Genomic DNA, 25,595 nt, shown 5'->3' on the forward strand with positions numbered 1-25,595 from the left:
GTCTTGTCCCAATTGAGACAAAAATAGACAATGCCATTGTTACGTTTTCTTAGCAAAGATAGTTAATTAGAAATAAGACGGTCTACCGGAGAGACAGTATAAGAATTAAATGACAAGAACAACGTAAGGTTTATTCAAAATTTGATTACCTCAGTGACAGTACTCGTTTGCAAATGGTTAATTACAAAATTGCGAATTATCGCACGGATCTACAATTTCCGTCACGAACAGCTTCCATTTCAGTCTTTGATTATTCATCGAATCAGTGTGAACTGATGTGAATTTCATGAGTTCAATGAACGAACTTCATGAATTTGATGAAATAGCAATGTCTAAAGTCAACCGAGATTGTGAATCGAACGAGTTCAATTATCAAACGCTCTGCGCATGAATTAAAAAAGCGAGAATTATTTTTAGTCGAGTCTAGTTTTTAATTTTTTAGAGAATCGAGTTTGATCTAATAAATGGAAGGGTTGTGGGAGGGGGGTGTATGAATAAAAGCCAGTTAAGAAAAGGGTATTCACTAATCTTCATCTTTATTGTTACTGTGTAAATATGTAGGCACTGAACAAATAATGTTTCATAATTTGTTTACAAACATTTACATTTACTGATCTCCTTTTTTTTTTCTTTTGTTCAATCATTGAATTATTCTCTGCGAGCAGCTTGACGACGCTGGCCAAGTCCGCTTTTATCCCGTCTGCTCGAATCGTTTATTTGTTTCTTTATTTGTGTGTTTCCTTCTTTCGTTCGTTATCTTTACTTATTTCTTGTGTTTTTTTTTGTTCCATTATTCCCCTTTAATCGCTCTTACGCGTAAATACCGTTATCGTCTTTCAGCATTGTATGCACTCGACCGACAATCTCTAATTACGATCTCGAATATTCCGTCAATATATATATATAATATATGCTTATATATTTATATATATATATATATTTATATATATATATATGTATGTTCGCTTCATTTTTTCTTGTATGTATACTTTTATTCTCTATCCGCTAATATATTGTTCTTCTAGTCTAAAAATTACCACGATTATTAAAGATAATATATACTTCTGGGAAATTATAATTAAAATAATTGTAAGTATAATAATATGTCAAACATATATGTCCTGTGTCCATGTGTAGTATGAGTGTCAAGGGGAGGGAAGTAGGATGGACAGAATGAAACAGAAAAATCATAGTCGCTGGTGAGGAATGGGCTATGATGGAAGGGATCGAGGGGCGAAGTGAAGAAGAGAAAAGGATAGAGAGAAAGTCAAGAAGAGAGAGAGAGAGAGAGAGAGAGAGAAATAGATAGAAGAGAACGCGAAGGAAAGGAAGAACTAGATAATAAACACAAATTCTAAGCTTTGGCTAATGAGAAACAATTGTTCCCCGAGAATTTCTCGAAAAAACACCGTTGTGGTACCGCGTTCGGCGAAATCAAACTCGCGATGACGAGAAGCCTTGAGAACGATGGGCCGCGGGTTACGGGAAGTCGGATCTCGTGAAACGTCGAAAACTCGAGTCGCGCGAACCAGTAGAATTTCTTGCAAAAATTAAGGTCCGTTTCGAACGAAAAATCGTAACAGCGGAGAAAGTAAGAGAAAGGACGAAAACGCGCGGATAGAAATGAAAGGGAATGGCGGGGAAGGGGGAAGGGCAGTAATGGTTGGTAGTGGTGGTTGGTGATGGTAGTGGCGGTGGTGGTGATGGTATTGGTGGCGGTGGTGGTGGGGTGGTTCGAATTGTTTCATCTTTTTTTGTTTTTCGCGTTTTATATCGTCTAACCGTTTCAGCCTTTTCTTCGTGTCTCAGGTATAAAACTAAACGGGCGATAAAGCCTTCGTGTAAAACTATACTCCATATACTTTGTTCTCTCTCTATTGTGCTCAAGTGTAACAACCTCGTTTTTTTTTAAATTTTTTTTTTGCTATACATGCGCGTATTTTTTTTTTTTGTTTTTTGTTCATTTATTACAATGTCTTTTCGTCATTGTCCACACGTGTTCCCCACTCGTCTCTTCATCCTCCTCCATCGGCATCATCTTCGAACGCCGTGGTTCCTCGCACATCGTGGATGAATCGGTCTATACCCCGCAACATTATCATCATCTTCTTCATCTTCTACATCTTCTTCTTCTTCTTCTATTCTTGTATACGTATACACACACACACAGAGGGTCGTTTCCCGTGTACAGATTGGAAAAATTGACAGAGGACTCGATTGCGTTTTGTTATACATGAGACACTGACGACGGCGCTGCTCAGCTGCGCGGCTGCTACCCTCCAACAACAACAATCAACAACAACAAATGAAACCTTTGCTCTTCACGTTTTTCATTCTTTTTCTCTTTTTTTTTGTCTTTTCTTTTCGTTTGCTGTTTCTCCGTTTCTCCGCGTTCCCACGACCGCGTATAATTATGATCATCATTTTCTATTTTATCATCTCCCGGAATTTCCGAGTCAATTCGACCCACACGGATTCTCTATTGTATTTTCCATTATAATATACTATTTCGGTATTCCCGTTTCGGCTTCCTTCCTTTCGTCCCGTTTTCTCTCGTGCGTGTTCGATCGAGACGTTACACGTTCGTTCTCTCGTCGCGCTCTCCTTCACCCCGGGTCTCCATCGTTCCGTCAAAATCCCGCACTCATTTTCTCGATCTCTTGCCTATTTAATTTAATTATGATCTTCGTATATGTCGATGTCGCGGTGGTCCGTTTTGGAATAGCTTTATATAGATTTTTTTTCTCCTTTTTTTTATTATAAATATAATCGTACGTGTTGGCATATGCGTCGCTACGCGCGCGCGCAAGAACCTACGACGGTGTCCGTGCACACGCGCGTACACGTATACAATAATAGGTCAATGCGATTTTATTCTTTTGCTTGTTTCGTTCGTAACGAGCGCGTGTAATGCAACGTGTTTTCTGTTTCCACTTTTTTTATCCTTTATGTTTACACGTGTGTGTGTGTGTGTGTGTGTCCTTGAGTTCGTATGTGTGTGTATATGCGAATGTATGCGTGTCGGTGTGTATGTAACCTTGTAGATCGTGTGGTGAAACAGTGTATACTAGGAATGTACATAGTGTACGTAGATATAATTAGGTTGTGTATAAAACGATGATACATACTAATAATTCATTATTTCGTTTATATCAAACGACACATAATTATGATATCGATTTTTTTTTTATCATTTAGTCTCATGGTACGATGCGCAACGGCGGTCCGGGGGCATCGTGTCGCCGAATAGGCTACAATAATAGTCTTGTCCTGTCTTCTCGTACAATTGTCGATGTACTTCCGGTCGATCCCGCCTCGGCCGCAGGATCGCGCGGCGCTGAGATTACGATTATTACAAGAACCTCCCAAATGAATGGCCATCAGTCTTTGAGTTTTGTACCGGTGCCGCGCGGAAATGCGTTCCCGCGCGCACGCACACACGCGATCTCATCGTTACACGTGCTTATACTTTTTTTTTTGGACTTTTAATCGTTTTCTTGTTTTTTCCTTGTGTTTTCTTCATTTTCTTTCTTTCGTTCCTTCTCGTCTCTTCGTCTTCGGTTAAAAGAAAGCGTCGCGAACGGCGTTCTCTCTCTCTCGGTCGAGTCTGATCGATCGAAGAGCAGTCCCATTTAAATCGTCGACATAGATCGCGTTCACACTATTTTCTACAGATTTCATCGATTCCAGATTTGACCGACACGATTCTCATCGATAACAGCTTCACGAGGCTTATCAGTCGTCGGTTGATAACGTTAGCTATATAGAACACTCGTCAGCAACGGTGCACCATCAGTCTCACTGATTTGAATAATCAATACGTTCTCAGTTACTGTTGTATAAATTTTTGCGAAAGACAACATCTTTTCTTTTGTTCAATTGTTATATTTAGCGCTTATGTGATCTCGTTTCATAGGGAAAATGGATACATTCAGGATGCAAAAGGTTGTACCTTAACTATGTCTATGATTGCGTGGAAATAACGACGCTGATTCGAATACGACGCTTTTTATTCGCCAGCGAGAACACTTTACCTTCGAACGAAACGGTGTGAAGTGAAATGTAAAAGTTATATGTTTTGTATTGAATTTATTAACTGAAACGTTTGATGGATCATCCGGTGTCACAAGGTTCAAATTGTTCTGGTCGTCGTTTCTAGAGCTAGGTGGTTGGAGCTGTTATAGCTGGAGAAATTGTCGATCAAATTTCGAGTCGATGAAAACAATAATGCGGTGGAAAAAGAGTGGTGTGTCGGTGAAATCGATTGAATCGGCGATCGAAACGGGACCGATCGAAGAGGGTTGACCGTCGACTGTCTCGGTGCTCTGACAAATAGTTGGCGAGAGTGGCACGGTCGATCGATGGATCATCCCCCCTCGCAGTATCTCGATCTTTCGCAATGTTTTCTTTCTCTTATTCCTTTTTCTCGTTTTACAAAGTACGGACGCACCAGCACCGAGATAGTCGACGACGAGCGCGACTTGCGTGCAGTACATTAAAAAAAAAAAACAAAACGAAAATGATCGTCGCGTTGTCCCCGGATAAAAAGAAGAACCAACGGGCATCGTAAAAAAAGGAGAGGAAAAAGACTAACCGGTCGTTCACTTGGTGTCCGTATGGACGGCAAGAAATTTTTCCAAGGATCAATGGGGGGCCGATCTACATGTATCGTGTGGCACGCGAAAAAGGATAACACGTACGAAACGACAAAAAGGATTCGAACCGACGGAGAAATTAAAAATCATTGAATTCTTTCGAATCGCGTCATTCTGGTTTTACTTAGTACGGTTGTTTTTTCTTTTTGCTCGGCTGGCTAGCAGCTTCGTTAGCTTTCTTTTTCTTTTGTCAAAGGGGTCTTTTCATTTTTTCGTTTTTTTGCTTTTTTTTTTGTTTGTTTTTTGGTTATCTACGTTTTGTTCGGTGGCTCGACGTTGATCCTCAAAAACATGACCATCCATTCTGGACAATCCGCGTTGATTATTAATATTAAATATTAATACTTCTAGTCGTATACTCTTGCTAGAGTAAAAGTGGTCTTGTGGCGTCCCGATTTATCGAGCTTTCGTGTCACCGGGACGTTTTGCATAGGCAATACAGAGTGCTTTCAGCGCATGTATTTCTTGCGTTCTTGATATGCGATATAGTACTATAACCTAACAAAAACTTGTCCTTACATTTCTCATTTGGTATGTCTTAGTCTTATTTTACATAAAAAAGGAGTGAAAATAATTAATCAATAATATTAATAATAATAATAATTAATAATAATAATAATAATAATATAATTAATAATAATAATAATAATAATGATGCGAATGAACGAGAGAGAGAAAGAAACTACTGGTCACTTATAAATGTACAAGCGTTCGCGATACGAGAGACGCAATGAAACACGGACGACGGTTTTTTAAGTTAAATGAGCGATAATTAGAATGAACAGATCTACCCCTCGACGGTGTTCCAACGTTTCCGCGAATTAAAATTACCGAATCGGTGCAGGAGGAAAAAATGGTCCTGTCGTGTAAAAAAAGTGACGCTTATATAGACGCGGTAAAACGATCGTGTCCCGAGCACTCGTAAAGTAATCAAAAAGCCCTCGATTTGTTCTACGTGTACACACATGTATATATACTTCAGTCGAGCTACGAAAAATAAATGATGCGATCGCTAAAAAAACAAAAAAATAGAAAAACGAAAAAGTGAGACAGAGACAAAGAGAAAAACAGAGAGAGAGTGAGAGTGAGAGTGAGAGTGAGACTTAGAGACAGACAAACAGACACAGAGTGAGAGAGAGAGAGAGAGAGAGAGAGAGAGAGAGAGGGAAAGTGAAAGAAAAAACAAAAGGTCTAATGGTATAAAATAAAAACGGAAAAAATAGTAAAACAATTTTTCTCGCGTTCCCGGGAAAATACTACTCTGTTCCTCGTCGCGCTAACTCCCTCCTTGGCTCGCGGAGCGATCTATCATTTAAACATCTTTATCAATTAGTAATCAGTCGATTTTTAGAATTTTTCTCTAGAGAAAAGGGATATATATATCTATATATATAATATATTCCGTAATGTATAATATATATATAAATATATGCATAATGTTCTCGCGTTCTCCATGCACTCCACCCGTTCCTATAATAAACCTACGCTTTTTTTTCTGTAATATATATAGTATACACCTCCACAGTATAATCGCATGCGATTTGCTTTTTTTTCTCCTCGTCGATCTCCTTCCTCTTTCGTTTCCGTCTCTCCTCGTCTCACACATCCACGGTTTTTAATAATCCAACAAACACACTCTGTTTTCCGCCTTCCCCTCTCCCCAACCCTTTGTTACCCCTCCCCCGCACCACGCGTTCCCATCGTTCGCTCTCACAGATTAATTACACACGGAATCTCTCCTCTCCGCGGAGATTACTTTACAAGTAGCCCTCCTCCTCCTCCTCCTCCTCATCCTTCTCCTTCTCTCGCCGCGGCGAGTCCTCTCTCCGAAAGAACGCAACTAAAGTCTTTGTTATCGTCGAAAAATATCATATATCGAGAATACCTCTCTACTATACTATTAGTTCTTACAATAGCGTGTGTGTTAGCTTCCACCGTTTGCTACTTCAACGTTCTCGTTCTCGAATCCCGTGTCTCTCTCCTCGGCCACCCACCCTCTTCTTCTTTCTCCTCGTTCCTCGAGCTGTGTGTCTCGCGCGCGCGCGGGCAAGTTCGATTTGCCCTCTTCCGATATATATTCTCTCGCAATTCTTCTCTTCTCGTTCTGCACGTTCTCCGTCTTGCGAATTCGCGGGTTCGCAGAGTTGCAATTCGCAGTCCAGCCACGCCGGGAGCCTCGAGGACGACGAAACGCTTGCTGGTCGCGCGGAGGCGGGGGTCGAGGCCGAGTACCCCATCTAGTTTTCTCATCGATCATGGTCGAATCGTCACAAACTGTATCTCGGGTCCATTCGCGTCCCCCGAATTTTCTTAGAGAAATCTCGGGCCCCAGAGTTTCGGTTTTTTTAGGGGAACCTCGGGCCCCACAATCTCGTTTTCTTGGAGAAACCTCGGGCCACAGAATTTCGTTCTCTTCAGAGAAATCTCGAGTCCCGTAAAAATCAAGTACCGTTCATGTCCCCCGCATTCTCAGAGAGAAATCTCGGACCTCAGAGTTTAATTTTTCAGAGAAATCTCGGGCTCTACAATTTTATTTTTTCAGAGCAATCTCAGGCAACAGAATTTCATTTTATCAAACATCCCGGCGCTGTCTGATTCTAATTCCCCAGAATCCTCGCTCGCCCCTGATTTCCTCCTCGTCCTGTAACCCTCTAGCTGCCAGCTGGGGATATGCGAAAACTGCGAGGGCCGATTCCACGTTTACGTCTTAACTGAAGAAGCCGAATAGGCCCGGGGCGGTTTTCACATAAACGGTGGCAGCGGAGGGGTTGAAACGCAGCTCGACCACGACCGCAGGCTCCGCGCGACTCAGCAACATTACAAGATTAATTTTAGGTCTCGCTATTGCACCGATATTTACAATGGACGTTTGATACGCGCGTGCATCTCCTCTCTCTCCACACCCGGGACGTGGCAGTCGCCCACGACTCATCGATCCGGCAATCGTCGCTTAAATAAAAGCCGCTTAAAAACTCTCTACAATATATAATATACATATATAAAAAAGAACAGAGGAGGAAGAAGTAGAAGAAGAAGAAGCGGAGGATGAAGAAGAAGAGTCAGAAAGCTAGAGAGAGAGAGAGTGGAGACGAAATGGAACGAGAGAAAATCATAGAAAAGAGAGTAGAAGCGCGGGAGACGAAAGGAAAGCTGTCTTCTGTTGTTCCGGAAAAATAAAAAAAAAAAGCCGCGGGTTGTTCCGCTTTCGAGATCGCGGCGACGAGAAACGCTCCGCTCGTTCCGAGGTGCCGTCTACACGGTAGTTTTTTAGTCGTCGCTACTCTCCTACACAGGGTGACGAAGGGGTTCGGGGGTTGGGAGTTGGGGGAGGGGGGACGGGTTGGTGGAGGGTGAATAATATTGTCGCTCTTTACGTGCTACCATACAGACACATGCGGCAGAAAATAGTCTAGGCATACTTCTTTTTTTGTTTTGTTTGTTTGTTCGCGATACACACCCCACGCGCATCGTTATTCAAAAGGAACTTCGATTGAACGCTTATTACACGTTTCGTTTCGTTTCGTTTCATTTTGTTCGCGTCTCCCCGTTTTCTCGTATGTTGCGCGCGCGCGTGTCCCGCTCGCGTCGTTCCTTCTGGCCGGACGATCCTCGACGAAGACGATGTATAGATCACGAGAGTGACCGGCCAGTAGGGGAGCTCGCGATCGACACGCGCGCTCCATCCCCGTGTTCTATCGGCTACCGACGACCGACCGTTCCGTTCGATCTTGAACAAGCGAACCCAACAAGCGACTCCGAGGCGGTCCGGAGAGCAGGATCGGTTTTCTTTTCGTTTTCCTCGCAGCGTTACACTCTCCCCGGAGCGCTCCGTCTGCTCGCGTGCGCGCACGTCTCTCCTCTGTTTCTCTCGACCTCGGAAAATATATTATTATCGCACGATAAACGGCCGGGGTTGCATCCTCCCGCGTGGAGACGGGCCGGGCTGAAAGGCACCACCCGAAAGGCACCACCGGGCGTGGCGAGCTCGAGAAACATTCGTTTGCTCGGCAAGATCGGCGCCTGGCGCCGAAACCCCCCCGGTCTTTGAACACCGGCCTCCTCTCCACTCCTCCCGGGTGCAACTCCAGCCTAAACGGTGGCTAAAGACGACGACGACGACGACGACGACGACAACGTTCGTACACGCGAGATTGTCTAGAAGCTACTCTCTCTCCGCTGGCGGATCGTCGACGAACGGGAGGAGGGTAAGAAAAGGCAGCGTCGGACACAATGCAGTCGTACGCAAGCGAGACGAAACGGTTCCTCGCGGTTCTTCTTCCCTCCTCCTTTCCCTTCTCCTTCTCCATCTCCTCCCACCTTCTACTCTCACTCCTCCTTCTCTACCATTAATCCTCTTCGTCGTCTTGTTCTACTTCAAATGAAAATCCGTGAGATAGCGAGTAAACACGTTCGACGAGAATCTGCGCGGGCACAGCTCGAACCTGTTGTAGCTAGCGCTCGGTGCACGGGGATTCGCCGGTTGCAGATAAGGCCTGAATAGTTAGGGTTTGTTGTTGTCGTTGTTTAACGACAGCGGGTCGGTGATCTTCTGTTGTTGCTGCGGCGGCTGTTGCTGCTGTTGCGTCAGCTCGCTGACCGCGCCGCCGCTCATCAGCTTCGCGTTGTTGTTCTCCGTGCTCGGTACCTTCGCGTACTCCCGTTTCCGCGGCATGTTCTCCGTCTTCACGATCGTGATGTCCGGGTTGTTCTCGAGGACTGAGGTCGCCGCCTTCGAGACCGCCGTCGGCACCTCGATGTAGCCGCCGCCCTCTCGTTTGATCGTGGTCGACGTGGTCGGTGTCGCCGTTGTCGCCGCGTTCGCGTTGATCTTCTGCAGTATGTCGTTCACCGAGTCGTTGTTCTCCGGGGTCTCGTTGTTCCCGTCGAACGCGCCCGACGCCACGCTTAGGTCACCGGCCAGCGAGATCCTGTCCGGACCTTGAAGCGTCGACAGATAGGTGGCCAGCGTGTGAACGGTCACGTTCAGCACCTCCGCCGCGCGAAACAACGTGATCTCCTTTCTCCGCAGCTTGGCTAGCACTTCCGCTGGGCCCGGCTCGGACCAGAAGTCCCTTACTCTGTGAACAAACGCACCCATTGGCTCAACTGTACCACGACGACGGGAGGGCGGTTTTACTTTCCCGTAGATGTATTACAATTTCTAGGCTAAAACTGATTACACGATTCATAAATTATATTCGCAATAAGACAACCTGTACTCGCATTGACATTACAGTCTAGCTATAGACGAATCCGTTTGCGCGTGAAACGGGAGCTAGCAGTGACACTTAGCAACGATATCCCGATCAAGTGTCCGTAGATTCGCGATAAGGTAGAGGGACCAGGTTACCGACACAATTAGGTGAAAAATACAGCAAACGGGAGCAAGCAGTGACACTTAGCTTCGAAATCCCGATCAAGGGCCAAGTCCCCGTAGATTCGCGATAAGGTAGAGTGACCAGGTTACCGACACAATTAGGCGAAAAATGCGACAAACGGAAGCAAGCAGTGACACTTAGCTTCGAAATCCCGATCAAGGGCCAAGTCCCCGTAGATTCGCGATAAGGTAGAGTGACCAGGTTACCGACACAATTAGGCGAAAAACGCGACAAACGGGAGCAAGCAGTGACACTTAGCTTCGACATTCCGATTAATGACAAGTGTACTGGATTTGTCTAAGCAGATTCTTCTTCTTAAGACGCTCCACGTGCCTAAAATTTCTGGTCACGTATAATTATTCGAACGGCGGTTCCGATAAACGTGAGCCTCGGAGCGGAAGTAACGAGACGATGTTCGCGGGCTCGCGTTTTCTATTCCGCGTGGGCATCCGCTCGTAAAAGACCCGAAAGAGAGGAGGTGTGACACCTAGAGGGGCCCGCGGAGGATCGTCAAGTGTTCGTCCATTTACCTATACGGATGTTTAAGGCAACCATAACTGTCGCGATATCTGCCGTAGAGGGTTCCGTAGGAGACGCCGAGTAGCTCGGCGGCAGTCTTCATTTCCAGTTCTTTGCTCTTAATAGCGTCCATAACGCGTCGCGTGAACGGCTCCTCCCAGAACTCTTGGCGGCGTCCCGTCGTCAGGTAATCGTTCATCTTCACGACGTCTCGGAATTGCTCGGGAATCGATGGGTTCGTGGCGTTGGAATTCGAGGGTGTGTTGGGTGCTGCGGCAAAATCAAACGACGTTAGCTCGTTCGCGCCTGACACGCTTCCACACCCGTACATCCATGTGTCTGTGTCAAAATAAATTTAAAGATTCTTTATGCGACGCAAATCTAATTCATCGAAGGCATTGTCTCTTATTAAAGAACGAGTGTATTTCCAAAATGACGACATACGTTAATGGAACTATTAAAATTCGAAAAAATCAACGCAAATGCGTCGCGGGTAGTCCGATTGCTACGAAATTTCCGCGCGCATCATTTCCTCGCCGAGTCTCAAAATTTGGAGACCGAAAAAGTCTAAAAAGAAACTATTTGGTCCGTATAGCTAAGGTCCACCTTCGTGTATGTGTAGGTGTGTGTGTGTGTGTATTTGCAGCGTGTGCGAAGAGAGACCGGCAATTCTCTTGTCGCTTTTTTCCCCTCGCTCGAACGCTCGTTAGCCGAAAACTAACGAGCCCGCCTCCCAGCGAGAGGTGTCTAGTTAATATCGGCCGAACCGCGTACCTTTCTTTTCCTGATCGGATGCGCTGTCGTCCTTGGACATGTACGATAGCTGTAAAATAAAAGACAAGAGAGACACGGTGCGTGTTAATAGTCGGCCCTTTTCGAACGTCGATATTCAGTAATTTCATGCTAAAGGATGTGTCGCTCGCTTACCACCGGCAGTGGCGTTTCGTTATTCTCGTTCATCATCATCTCCTCGTCCCAGCTCTCGTGGTCGCCGCCCTCGCTCATCATTTCCTCCTGGGAAATCAAACAGGTCGAACACCGTTAGAAAATTCACACTCTTCGCGGACCAAGTATCGAGGCGTCTCTCTGCTTTGCTCCTCGATTTTTCGCTCGCCCGGCTTTTTGCGCTTCGAGAACCTACCCCGCCATCATTCTCGGTAGGTGGTCTCGGTGCTACAGAGACGCTTTTTAAATTTCTTCCAATTTGCACGGGTTCGGGGCGGAAATTGTACAACCGGGGGTGATTCCTCCGTGTGAAAATACATCGACAAGAAGGAATAACATTTTTTCGTTCGACGACCCGTTTTCGAGAAAATCCAGCTTAACAATCGATTATTGAAATTACGAGAAGGCTTTCACAGGAAACGACTGAATTTACTTCTTTATTTGAGTATATATTACAATTAACCCTCTACGGGCCGAATTTTGTTCCGTTGGTATCCATCCGCAGACAACTTGCATTTACTTTGATATTTCAAGTTGATGGCGTTGCGAACCGTCGTCAATATTGTTATTGACGATCTCAGAGACATTATATAATTATGACGTATACGTCATCTTGTGAAAAAACTAAAATTATGTGGTAATATGTCGATATATTAGCATTTGACCTGAAAGTTACACGGGCCCATAGAGGGTTAAAATCGTACAAAGTTTAAATTCAATCTTCTCGATCTTATAAGGCGTTTCACTTTCATATCTTTTCTGCCTGGTTGGTTCAGTGTCATCTGTAGATATGAACTGCGAGAGTGTGGACATATTTGTGGCCGGCAGCGATAGTGTTCAAAAAGGTAATTAACGCATGGAAAAATATAATTGCATGAAACACGGGAGCGCGAAAGTGTTAACAAGAGAACGAACAGAATCCTTAGACAATGGAACGCTCTGGGACTCGGAGAAGGAGTCTTAAGGCTAGGTTACTGTGAAGTAGAAAGCGCAACCCCTACTTGACGTACATTTCCGGTGATACAGGTGATTTTCGGTGTGAAGACGTCGTGGACCGAGGGCGGATCGTCCAGAGGCGGACGCCCCCTGCGTTTCTGCTTTGGGGGTGGCAGTTCATCGGCGTCGCCTTCCCTGAGGACCGTCTCGACGCCGGGCGTCGCCGCTCCGGGACTGTGTCCGCTGTTGCTCAGGTCGTTCTGTGTGGAGTCGCTGCGCCAGCTCACCTCGGCGAGGCCCTTGATGTGCAGGTCCTCCGCGGTTTTCAGCAGGGACGACAATCTCGTCTGAAAACGAAATCGCAGACATCTTTGATCCGAGGCGTCGTGGAAAAATCCTGAAACGCGCGTCACCTCTCTTCCGAGCTAGCATCGTCGTACGCCTCGGGCGGTTTTGCCAACCGCTCCGCCAAGCAAGAACCCTCCTCTCGATGATCGATTCGTCGCGGAACCGGAAAAACCAAGCAGAAGAACCGAGATTCTCGAGAGAGAGAGAGAGAAAAAAAAACGAAACCTCGAAAGCTCCCGTAGAAACGATCCCGAGCTTTCGTGACCGGCAGCACGTTTCACATATACGCGAGCACCACGCGGCACCCATCCGCCGACTAATCAAGGTAAGTACCCGGTTCCTTCTTTTTAGCCCGACATTGGCCCGACCGACCGCCTCTGGCAAGAGTTGCCCGGCGAGCGGGTAATACATTTAACCGGCCACTTTCGATACGTACGCTCGCGGCACAGCTCGAGCATAAATGGAATAATATACCGGACAACCGTGCACCGCGGCCTCCTGGCACCGGTTCCCACGTCCGACGTTCCTTCGGAGACGCTCAGGTAAATCTAATTACTACACTGCGGGTCTTTCTGCGAAATCAAAATTTCCTACTCGAGCCAAGCTTTATTTCTTCCCCTAGTCGTTCTGCAATTTCGCTGATCTCCCTACTGCTTTATGTTTCACATATTCACGTTTGTTTACGCCACGTTCCTTCGGAGACGCGCAGGTACAGTGGTTTACTCGATGCATGTCGAAAATACGGGTCTAGCCAAGGACATGTATCGGCCAGGACATAGAAAAGGACATCGAAGCTCTAGAGGCGACCGAGTTCTCTCGAGCTGCTCTTCTTCTCTGGGACTTTTATCGGCTAGGCATTTGGGACATATATAGAGTGAACACTGTAAATTTAGTTACTAGACTGCGAATCTTTGTGTAAAATCAAAATTTCCTGTGTCAACTAGGAAGCGAGGAAAGATGGACGAATTTTTGGAACGGTAGAGCAAGTGATTCCATTATCCGAACACTCAGGACCCCCATCGAATTCCGAGCCCATAATTCGTTCAATCGTTGCATACCCGGTTCGATGGTCGCTCGGGTTCCACGGGCTACGCGTCGGCCGAATAACAAGGTAAAAGCCGATATATCGGGCCGGGGGCAGGGGCCATTGCCGGCCGCTAGAATAGGTCCGATTATTATTTACCAATTTTCACCGCAATAATGCCGGCGCGACCGAGAGAATGCGAAATTATATGGGAACTTTCTACGGACGGAGCCGCGTGGCGGCGCGGGGCTGGCTTTCTATCGGCCACGGGCCGGAATCGGAAAAATGCTTATGTGGGTCAGCGTCCACGCCGGCGATAGAACCTCGACCGGCCGTTTCAGAAATCGGCGCGGCGCGGCGCGGCGCGGAGCGGCAACCGCTTTCGTTTCGTCAAGGAAAAACCGCGCGGCCTGTGCCCGCTCACGAATCCCGATCGGGCAAAGCTCCGGATGCGAGATCGCGGATTTTCACCCGAAGCCGGATTTTTCGCGGGGCGAAACGTGGCCTGGCCGGAGAAAGCTCGCGATCGCTGCACGATCACGAATAGAAATCCGGAAGAACGGGACACGGTCGTTCTTCTTCTTCTACTTCTTCCTCTGCGCCGATTTGCCGACGGTGGATCCGATTCGAATTCGAGACGGCTCCGCGAGAGATCTCGGCGCGAAGGTTGTCGCGACGTTAACAGCCTTTTTCTTTCTTTCGAGATGTCGGCTGTATCGCGATACATCCGTGTTCTGCAGCTGGCAGAACCGTGGCGGAGATCGGTGTTTGCAGTAGAACCGAGATTATTCTGATTAAACGGGGGACACACGGCTGTTCGAATATTGACACAGTTGCTCTGTTACAATTAGACTGCGGTTATGAAGCACTTATAAAGAAAAATTAGTAGGTGCATTTGAACACAGTATAGATTGGCGACTGTTTCTGAATTTTTGAAAGTCTACAGCAATTGAAGAGCAATAGAAATTCCAATCGTAAACCCACCAGTAACATAACAATTTAAGAACATTATTTTCAACTTGTTAAAATGATTCAAGCAAGAATCAAACGTGTAGCTGGCCCCTATCTCTCAGAATACAGTGTTTACTCGATATTTGTCCAAAACACGGGACTAGTCAGGGACATATATCGGCTAGGACGCAGAAAAGGACAGCGACCGACGTCTCTCGAGCTTTTGGGCCCCTCCCGGGGTATACCCACTGCCGCGGGGATAGTTCTAGGACTTTTATCCGCTAGACATTTGAGACATATACAGAGTAAACACTGTAGATGCAGAAAATTTTCATTTTGCATAAAAATCCAGCCTAGAATCAATTTTGATCAACTAGCACAATAAATGGTGTTGCTTTTGGATCACATTAGATCGAGTTATTTACATCCGAAGCACGTTGTGGAGATACCGAAGACTTCAGCGTTTCAGATGATCGAGGCCCCACCGTCGGTTAATAAACATTAGAATTTTCATGGCGAAACAGCCGAGGTTCGCTGGACCCGTAATAAGGAAGATTAACTTTTCCACGCTGAAGAGTAGAAAGTCATTCGCAGAGTCGTTCGAAGTTTCTGAAATTTCGCGAGACTCGGGACGAGGGCAATCTTTTTACGTGCCGCAGGATTAATATTTAGCGAGCCTTGGACCAGGCAAACATGACGGAGCCACTCGTAGTTTTCCGCGGCTGATAGGCACCGATTAGAAAAACCATCGAAGCGTTGCATTCCCACGTACACGGCAAGCAGATCTGCATGAAGAACACGCGAGGATTCGCGAGGGAGACACAACCGTCGTGTACCGAACTTTTCGTGGTCGCTTTTTCCCCGCTAGTTGCACGGCTCGGCTCGTTTTTGCGTATCCCGGAACGGGCACTGCCGATTGTGCGCCGGTCGTTATTAGTTAATTAACCGGTGCTCATTGGCCGGGCGTAATTTATCTTCTTTCTTCCTTTTTTTTTTTTACGACGGAAGAATGAGCGACGCCGACCATTACGGTGCCAGCTGCCCCGTTTCTTGCCTTTCCGGTGCTAGAGCGCTAAGACTAGGCGCACACCTGTACGAGCTAGATATTTCTTTAACGAGTTCTCGCGGCGGCGGATGTTGCCGGTGCGACGCTCGCCGCGAATGCTGGGTCAATTTGATCCGACATCGACGGGCTTTACGAGATCTCTTTATTAACCCCGGTGCACTGCCATTCATTTTGCGGTTACACTAATTACAGCTTTTTTGTACTTCGTCACGTCCTAACACAAGAAGAAGGTTCATACTTATATCGAAATATTTATATTCATGTGGACAACCAGCAAACAGAATTTTATTTTCGTTTAACTCTTTGAGGCACACGCTTTTAAAGAAAATAAAAACCTTAATTGCACAGAATTTTGCGAAATCACTGCGTCACACAATGCGCCAAACTTAATCACAGCAGCACACACAACCTACTGATGCGTTTTGATTTCCATACATTTTTTTGCCACTTATTTACGCATTTACCATTGGTACATAGCATTGCCAACTGAATGAAAAACTTTCAATAAAATATTGAACTGTACGACTATGTACCACTGGTACATAGCATTGCCAACTGAATGAAAAACTTTAAATAAAATATTAAACTGTATGACTATGAGTAACTTTAACTTTTCGAGATGGGTGAAAATATATCCCACCATGCATGAAAAGCTGAGCAAAAGGTGGGATAGTTTTTAACCCACCTAGCCCCAAAGAGTTACAGGAAATTCAGGACTAGTTCAAAACAGTAGAAACGTTAGAAAAATTAAAAAAGACCATCGAACGTGTCCAGAAAGGAAACAAAGTTGTATTTGGCAGAGAATCAGGACAAAATAGAGCTCAATTATGTAGCTGGAGATATTTTCTAGCGCACTCTACCCTCGATTTCATCCAGAAAGCTCATCCAATGGCATAAAAATGCTTGGATTCCACGGCAAGCACATCGTCCATTTTTGACCCACTTCTGACACTTATATTACAAAATATCTGCATAATCTCGTCAGCTCATGACCAGCGCGCGTTGCATAGAAACTTCCTCTTCCGAACGAGCCCTTTCCCAGCGAGAAATATTCTCATATAAGGACGAAAATTTGACGCACGTGAAACCATTTCTCGCCTAGTTTTGTCGGTAACGTTGTCACTCTACCTTATCGCGGGTCTACGAAGCTTGGCCCTTAGACAGTCTTGTCAGTTTACTTTCGAATTTCACCTACTCATTTCACCACGGCGGGAGTAGTTAGCGAGCCTCTGCTATCGGAACGGCCTAGTACTCGGACGTGATCGTATAAACGAATTTCTACCACACTCGAAAAATACCACTAGGTGTACAGCATCTCCCGGCTTCCTGGTTAATTTGCATGCCACACGAAATGGGGCGAGCTGTAGGCAGTCCTCGAGTCGACAAATGCCTTTCACGCTGAAGCACGAGTCTTTCCGGCCGAGTTTGGAGGCGGGGGGGGGGGGGGGGCACCTAGATATCCGTCTTCGGTCGTTAATTAAAGGGCCAGGGCATCGATCAAACGTTTCGATTTTCAGAGCGGGGATCAGCCCCCTGGACAAAGTGGCCTCTCACCCCCGCCGCAGACAACGTCGAAGAAAGGAACGATTGACCGCGGCACGTAAAACAAATTGCGTCCTCGGGATTTTCGCGGGGATTAACCGGGGAGAGGCTTTGAAGTCCTTTGGGGGTTCGTCAATTATTAATAAATTGAGGCCAGGCCGCGGTGTTTTCCATCGCTGCGACGTTTCCTCCTCTGCTCTCCTTTGGTTTTAGCTCGTTTGGAAAGCGGAAGGGGGAGGGTGGTGGCAAGTACCCTCGTGATGTCCACGATGTAAATAAGTCGATCGGTTGCGAAACAGGGGCCGCAGAGAAGCTGACGTCCCACCGGTGGGCGGGGGCGGCTTTATTTCTTTAATCAGTTTGAGTTTCGCCACTCGAGCCGATGCGGAGCTGTACACAGCGTTTCCCGGTGCTGGTAGGTTCGCGTGCAACTCGCTTTGTGCCACCGCTCGAAAGTAATTTCCTCCCGAAGAGGAAAAAACCGCCGATTCGAGACGCGCGCGGATCCGCGGATCGCGTTCAACGGATCCTCCATCCGTCTGGAAACACGAGTGTCGTTGAGTCGAGCAAACGGCCCGAAACCGCCTACCCGGATGTCCCCGGGACGTTCGACGCGACGTCCGCCGGCGAAATTCGGATACCGAGCGCGGTTCATCTCGACGGCGAAGTCCCGACAGCCCCCGCGGAAAAGTCGAACGAATTTGCAACGAGCGGAAATTGCTGGAGGATAGTTTATTTTTGGGTGGTGGACCATTTTCGCTGTTGACTCGCGATAAGGTAGAGTGACCAGGTTACCGACACAAATAGGCGAAAAATAGTTCCGCGGAAGAAAAGGTTTTGTCTTTATATAAGAATATTTTTCGCTGAGCTACATTCGAGAGAGGAAGGTTCAATGCTGCGCGCGCTGGTCAGCTGACGAGATTCTGCAGATATTTGGTAATATTACTCGATATTTGTCCAAAACACGGGTCATGGGAAACGGTTCTGCAAAAGCCACGTGACTGCGCTTAGCCTTTAAGAGGCTGTCGCGTTTGGATCAGGGTGATCAGAAAAATACTTACGTGATCGATGTTGATCTCTCCTTTGTACATGAACTCGACCAGAATTTTGATATCCGAGAATTTCACGTCGCGCATTATGACGATCGGGTCCTTCCCGTCGAACTGCGACAGGATTGTGTCGAAGAACGTGCTGCACGCCGACAGAACCACCTGTAACAATTTTCGCAAAGTGAAACTTTGACCTCTCCACCCGCTCGACGCTAACTTAATCAGGAAAATCATTACGTAACCGTTACAGCACCAACTTCATTAACCTCCCCAAAATAAAAACTAGAATAACTTGACTAGCGGGTAAGTCATGCACCGCGAAGTCAATTTTCCTAAAACTTAGACCTCTCCCCACCCGCTCAACGCAAACTCAATCGTGAAAATTAGTGGACCGCGAATTTTACGCATTTCTGACAGAAACGGCAAGTGCAATTTACAGCAGCGGTTAAAAAGACTTAACGATAGCGTATCAGTTTCAGCTAAACGAGATAATTAAGGGAAGAAATAAATCTCTATTCGGCTCCCCGTGTCTTGCAATCGAAGATTTATTAGTTCGCGTAAAGCTCCGCCGGTCGAGTCATTACCGAACCATTACACCGCCAACAAGAACTCCATTAATCCGACAAAATAAAAACGTGGAACAAGTTGATCAAACGGCGTTGAAGTCACGCACCGCAAGGTAGAAGGGAAACGATGCGGAAAAGCGAACGACTGCGCGGAAACGCGAGTTCCGAAGGACTATGTCAGTGGTGGAGGGGGCGAAACCAGTTCGGGCTAAACACGGGCAACCTTGACAAACGTTGCAGTTCAAGGGACAAAACGTGGTCGAATCGGGAACGCGGCCGTAATTAAGGACCCGGTTTAATTCCCGGTCTCTAATAAGGGCACACGGCGCCGTGTGTCCGTCATTATTAATTAAGACCGTGAAATCGCGACCCGAGCCGAGCAGAGCCGAGCCGGGGCTGCTCTCGGAGACGAGACACCGACACCGCGAGCCCGTGTGATACGTGCCTGTGGAGGCCACCCGATATAAATTCGCCAGATTACGGGACACGAGCGATCGAATTCTTAAGCGACGCTTCCCGAACAGGCTCCGATAAAATATGTATTTCCGGCTCGACGCCCGACCCCGGCCACCACGTGCAGATCTGTCATGAAAGTCAATGAAGCACTCGGCGAACAGGCTACTCTCCCGTTCCACGGCTGTCGCAATTTTTTTCCCGACCCCGCGCTAAACTTGCTCGCACACATCCCCGATTTTTCAAATCTCACAATTCTCGCCACGAAGCTCGTTTGCGACAGCCCGATTTCGTAACGCAGAAACCTGAACAATTGCAGGTCTCGTGGAGTACCATTAGTACCTTCATACTTTCCGTGCCGGATGACTGCGACGATTCTCTATAACCATAAACTTTCGGACGTTCTCGTTTCTCTTGTAGCTTCGAAGAAAATGATCGTTATCGCCAAAAAATTGTGCACACTCTCCATACACTGGTGGATAAGTCTACCAAGTTTGGAATTATTACATTCGATATTTTTCATTTAACACTAGGTTTACGGAGCACTAAAAGTGGCCAATTTGGATTATTTTATGAAAAACACCAAGAATATATTCAGCCAGATTTTTAGCAGCTTTGAATATATTAGGTCGTCCCACAAGTTCGTGCCGTTTACTCTTGTACCATTTAAATTCTAAAAATACAATATGTAATCACCCTTTCATTCCACAACCTTTTCATTAAAATACTTTTCAATGGTGAATAGTATAAACATATCCACGGCGCGAACTTATGGGACGACCTAATATGTTCCAAGGAATAAATGTGTTAAATAAATTTCCTATAAATGCATTTTTACAATAATTGTGAATTAAAGAATGTAGAACCCGTCATTTTGACGGGTCCCGTAAATCTACTGTTAAAAAAAGAGAAATTTCTTAACATTTAATTTAACACACAGGCATTCGCAACGCATTCGCATAAACGTAGCTAAACTGTAGCTACAAGGAGTAATTCGACCCTGTTGAAAAATCTACCGAGTCTTCCCCAAACCCTAAACTTGTAATTTTCAAAAGATTATCAAGTCCGACTAAAAATGAAGAATATACAGTCACGAATCTTCTTCTTGCCAAATCAGTCAATTTCTCACCGTTTCTGAGTTCTGTTCCGCGCGGACAGTTTCACATTCGTGCAACACGTCCGAGAGAAACAAAGTTAGTTACATTCACGATTTTAGCTGCGAAATGTGCCATCATTGAAATAATGATACGATAGGAAGACGTTTAGTTGTTTCACGAACGCTTCACGTGTCGGACCGTGCTGGATCTGCGATCAGCAAGAGTGAAACGGTCCTGGGAAAGTTGTGGATCTTTCGCGCTGTGACAGGCTGTGTTTTGAGGCTTCTAAGACACGGAAGCGTCGTTGCGAAAGTGTTTAACTATATCGCTGTAATTTTACCAATTTTGTGCATTCGCATCCAGAGGTACGGAGACGAGAAACTTATTGAGCAACTTGGGACACTTTGATCTTTGACGTAGCAGTTTACAGAGAATTCGTGATATATGTCGCCAAAGCCTAGACGATAAACGTCGCGGAATTAAATCCCAACCTACTTCAGCGAATATCTCTCAAGCTTCTACAACTAGAAGAGTCGTATAAATTGAGATATTTTCTATTTTCACAAATTTCCGCGCCCCCATTTCAGGGGCTGCGATAACACTGCTTAAAAAGACACCGTATCAATGGCTTGCGTCAAACTTTCTCCACATTCTTCCGCATGTGCAAACACGGTGGTTGACAAGTTGATTTCGGTGTTCTCGCGGAGCGCTCGACAATCGACGGTAGCGAAGCTTGTTTAATAAACGACGAAAGGGGATTCCCGCGAGCGTCACGTTCTCTCGCGGAGCGGGGAATCCTGAAAGCGGCCTACACAAAGACGTCGTCGCCGAGAAACCGTCTGTTCAAAGACGCTCCGTGTGAAAGCGGCTTAAAATGGTTCAGGGTCCGTTAGACGTGCACGCGCGCGTACACACAAAGAGAAAAAGAGAGAGAGAGGGTGAGAGAGGGAGAGAAAAAGAGAGCCAGCTGTTTAAGCACAGTCGATCGACCGGCGCTTCTGTCAATCCCGATTTTATTTACCGACGCGTCGTTTATAAAAGCGACACATCCTCCGTCAGTATCCCGTCGACCGGTTTTCATCGTAATTTCGCCCGGCCACCTATTTTTCCGGGAGTAATCTGGTTACCGTGTAATGGAGAACACGGAAAGCTGGCTCGTCACTCACCGAATTAACGTTGTTCGATGCACATGCACTGTCGTCGTTTCGTGGCACTGTCACGCGCTCCGGACGTCAACGCCGAAAGAGAGAGAGAGAGAGAGAGAGAGAGAGAGAGAGAGAGAGAGAGAGAGAGAGAGAGAGAGTGAGACAGAGAGAAGGGAGCATGTATCTTCCGGGAACGTAGCGAATTAACAGTCGAATTCGCGACGGGCTTAAGCTCCGATCCCGACGTGGAACAATGGCCGGTCTTGCTGTTCTTAAAAATCGACGACAGTTGCAGCGAACGATGCACCGGTGCAAGCTACAAAGCGCTTAATTCGAGCGCGGCTGACATCTCCATTAAACAGCGCATAAATCGGGGCCCCGGCTCGCTATACCTGTTCGAATTTATTACCGGGGAGTTTATTAGTTTGTTTGTTATCAGGATTGCCCCGGTGCCGTCCCCGTAAATCAAGAGAGAAAGAGAGAGAGAGAGAGAGAGAGAGAGAGAGAGAGAGAGAGACCGGCACGCAGCTTTTGTCACCGGCTATCGACAGCTCGCGACGCTACGCCCGAGAGAGCACGACGCCGACGCACTCCTAAGAACGTGTTCCGGAGGCGACGCGTCCAAGATCGGAACTATGGGATCGTCGATGATTCACCTGGGACGACCGACCGCGTAGAAATGACGATCCCAATTAACCCTTTACGATCCGACCAGCTCTCCCCTCGGTTTTATTGCAGAATTCGCCGTAACGTCGTGCAACTTTACTGGCCAATTTAGAACAGTTACAAATGTTCTTACGTACCATGTAATTGCGGTTGTTGTTGATGGACGTGTAATGAGAACCGGTACAGTAAGCAACGATTGCCCGGAACAATCAATTGACGAGGGCCGAGTCGGACGCGGCGCGGGCCGGACGCAGCCAGCGCACGCAAATTTAACAACAAAAATATTTCACCTGGTAAAATAAACAGGATAAATGAAACGAAAATGTTGTGTGCTGTTCGGTATTGAATTTATCGATTGAAAGATTCGAATGTTCCGATCGTCATTTTTTTTTCACGGAAGGGTTAAAATGCGTCGGGTTTTATTATTTTCTTTTTTTTTTTTTTTAATGTTTTCCAATGCGATCGGAGACGGATTTCCTGTTTCAATTTTTTGATTGTAGGCCGTGCGCGTTGCATATTTATGAAGAAGAAAAAATCGATTAAATTCTACGCACAAAACATTCGATTATTATTAAATAGTGCGACAAAATGCTCGAGTATCGTGTATAAAAAATTGTTCCGTAATTTCCGGTCGCAAAAATGTCCTTTTTAGTCGATACCCGATATTTATTTAACGTTTTTCAGAGTCCTGGCGAGTGTGTGCACATTGTAGCTTGGTTGGTCACGTACAGTCGGTTACGAAAATCTTTGTATGTCGGGCCGATTCTAAAAAATACGTGAGAAAACAATCGCTTCTAACAAAAATCTTTTATTTATACCCCGAGGTAAATGCACGCGAAAAAAAGACAAAATAATGATCTTCACAGAATCCGTGCAAATTTTTGATCAAAAGATCGATCAATGTGGTGAAATATGCGTTTACGTTTATTTGGTTTAATTTTTCCGTTTGCGATCGACTGTACACGGCCGCGGCTCGTTTTAACGCGTCGTCGATTACGTTCCCCGTTTCAGTTTCTGTGTCTATGATCACCCAGAAACCAAAGTCATTTGTTGCTAAAAGATTCATCCTTGACTATGTTAATGCCTCATTAAAATAAATTGATAATCGGGAATCGCCGAGTTCCCGAATAGCGACGCCGCGAAATGGGTCGAAGCGAGGAAGACGATTTTAGTGCGCGACGAGTATCGGAACGGACCTGCTAGCGCCGAAGATAATGCGTCCAATTATTTAACAGGTCGTTCCATAATTTACGCAATTACTCCGCAGGGAATGATGAATGAATCTAAATTGCAGGCGTGCCCGTTAAAAAGACAATCGGATCTCGAACGCGACGAATATAACCCTTTGTCAATATCGGGGCGCACTTGCTTCCAATTTATCTTACAAATATTGTTTACGCTCTTATTGACAAATGGCGAAATTGTTATAGGCTCTCTTGGATCTTTGACGATTTTTATGCAAAATAAAAGTTACGTGAATTGCACAAGACAGAAGCTAGATGGACATTTTTTCATATGAAAATAATACAAGTCCATTTAAAAATTTTTTAAATGCTTCTTCTATTTTGCATTTGATTCACTCATTTTCCATTCCATTCTGCCTTAAATCATTTTAACAAGTTGGAAACAGTATATTTTGTCTACTTTTCAATTATCACAATTTTTCTACTATTTTAAATTATGTTTACCCGTTTATGTCATAAATGGATAATTTTGCTCCTGATGTGTCTCAAGATATTTATAATAACCAGTTAAACTGTTCGCATCTATTGCAAGATGCAGGAGCCACTTAGGACTGTCTTCCTACCGTTAATAATTTAAGTCGAACGTAATGATGCTCTTCAATTATTTAAATCTTTCCGCCGCTTCAAATTATAATTACTCGTTTTAGTCACAAATGCATACAGTCCATTTATAACACAAGCGGAAAATATCAAGAGAGAAATGCAGAGTTCAATTTGCACTGCGGATCAATAGATTTGATTTTGACGACTTATTTTAACAAACACATAGCCGAGCGTTTGCTCTGTTACGTGCACGGTGATTCTACATGCAGAACCAAGTCAAAAGGAGGAATAACATTTTTTCATTTGACGCCACGTTTTCGAGGAAATCGAGTTTGGAAATTCAGCGAGTACGCGTGCTATTAGATGGAGATTGGCTGACGCGTCTGATCATGACCGACCGAATCTACTTCTCCTGCATATACCAGGGGCACGCGAGCTCGGATCTTCAAACTCGATTTTCTCGAAAACGTAGAGTCGAGCAAAAAAATGTTATTCTTTCTTTTCGACTTGTTTCTGCACGTGGAATCGTCCCCACCACGCTGCACCATCGATACTGAAACACGCTGTCTTTAAATGACGTGTCCCGACAATGCCAAAACAAAACCCGACTCGGGTTCCAGATTTTTTATTTTACAATTACCGAAATTATAAAGACACTTCGGTGGGAAATTATTAAATAGATTCAGTAGAGCATGTATTATCATACGAGCCGCACAAAATCCAAACAAATTCAATCTCGTCATTTTAAGAAAACAAGTATCAGTTACTTTTAAGGCTCGTTAGGTTTAGAGCATAAAAATATGCGCGGCAACTATGACGCCGATGTAACAAAGTAAAACTGAATTAAAGTAAAGTTGAACCGAGCCTGGTAATCGTGACCATCGCAAGATGATTGGATTTGCCGCTTACTATTCAAAGTTCAATAGATCAGCTGAAAAAAAAATCTTGCAGCCACTTTTCACAGCACATTTTAACGGGGAAGCTTCAATCTTCGAATCTATGGTGGATTCAGGTACGAATAAAATTCTCCCATTCTCGTGGAAATGGTTGAATCTGCTCATTAAAAAAAAAGAAGAAAAAACTAAGGAGGATTTCTGAAAGGTCATGAAGGGGGGTCGTGATTTAGAATGAGGAGGATTGTGGTGCTATCTTCTTTACGAAGTTATAATCTGACGTGAGTTATGGACGGGGGGGGGGGGTGTACGACAATGTAAAGTAACGCCTCCAGGAAATTATCATTTCCACTGACAATTATTTATACTAATTGTCAGCTACATTTCCCGCCTCGGAACGCAACGAACGAGGCTCGCGTAAAGGACGCGCATTTGATCCGGAGAGTAACGAACGATACTGCGCCGGTACGGTACAGGCGAGTTGATGTCAGCCTGTAGATCTTCGAGCGCCGTTTCTGGACGGGCCTGTACAATCAAAACGAGACACACCCTCCGCTCACGGTGCCCCCGAATTT

General features: G+C 45.6%; 1 protein-coding gene across 4 annotated transcripts in view; it reads right to left on the bottom strand.

The window, feature by feature from the left end:
• Positions 1–523: 523 nt before the first annotated feature.
• Positions 524–25,595, bottom strand: part of LOC143354420 (uncharacterized) — a 138,730-nt gene continuing 113,658 nt past the window's right edge. For all 4 annotated transcript variants that reach the window (XM_076788488.1, XM_076788490.1, XM_076788489.1 and 1 more), the window contains 6 exons: positions 18,426–18,575; positions 12,508–12,780; positions 11,480–11,566; positions 11,327–11,375; positions 10,564–10,822; positions 524–9,733 (listed from right to left, as the gene is read on the bottom strand). In XM_076788488.1, the coding sequence (XP_076644603.1) occupies positions 9,157–9,733; positions 10,564–10,822; positions 11,327–11,375; positions 11,480–11,566; positions 12,508–12,780; positions 18,426–18,575 (1,395 nt within the window). In that variant the 3' untranslated portion in view covers positions 524–9,156. The remainder of the gene's footprint in view (positions 9,734–10,563; positions 10,823–11,326; positions 11,376–11,479; positions 11,567–12,507; positions 12,781–18,425; positions 18,576–25,595) is intronic.

Source organism: Halictus rubicundus, chromosome 5 (assembly GCF_050948215.1).
Source record: "Halictus rubicundus isolate RS-2024b chromosome 5, iyHalRubi1_principal, whole genome shotgun sequence".
In the NCBI taxonomy this organism is placed as follows: Eukaryota; Metazoa; Arthropoda; class Insecta; order Hymenoptera; family Halictidae; genus Halictus; species Halictus rubicundus.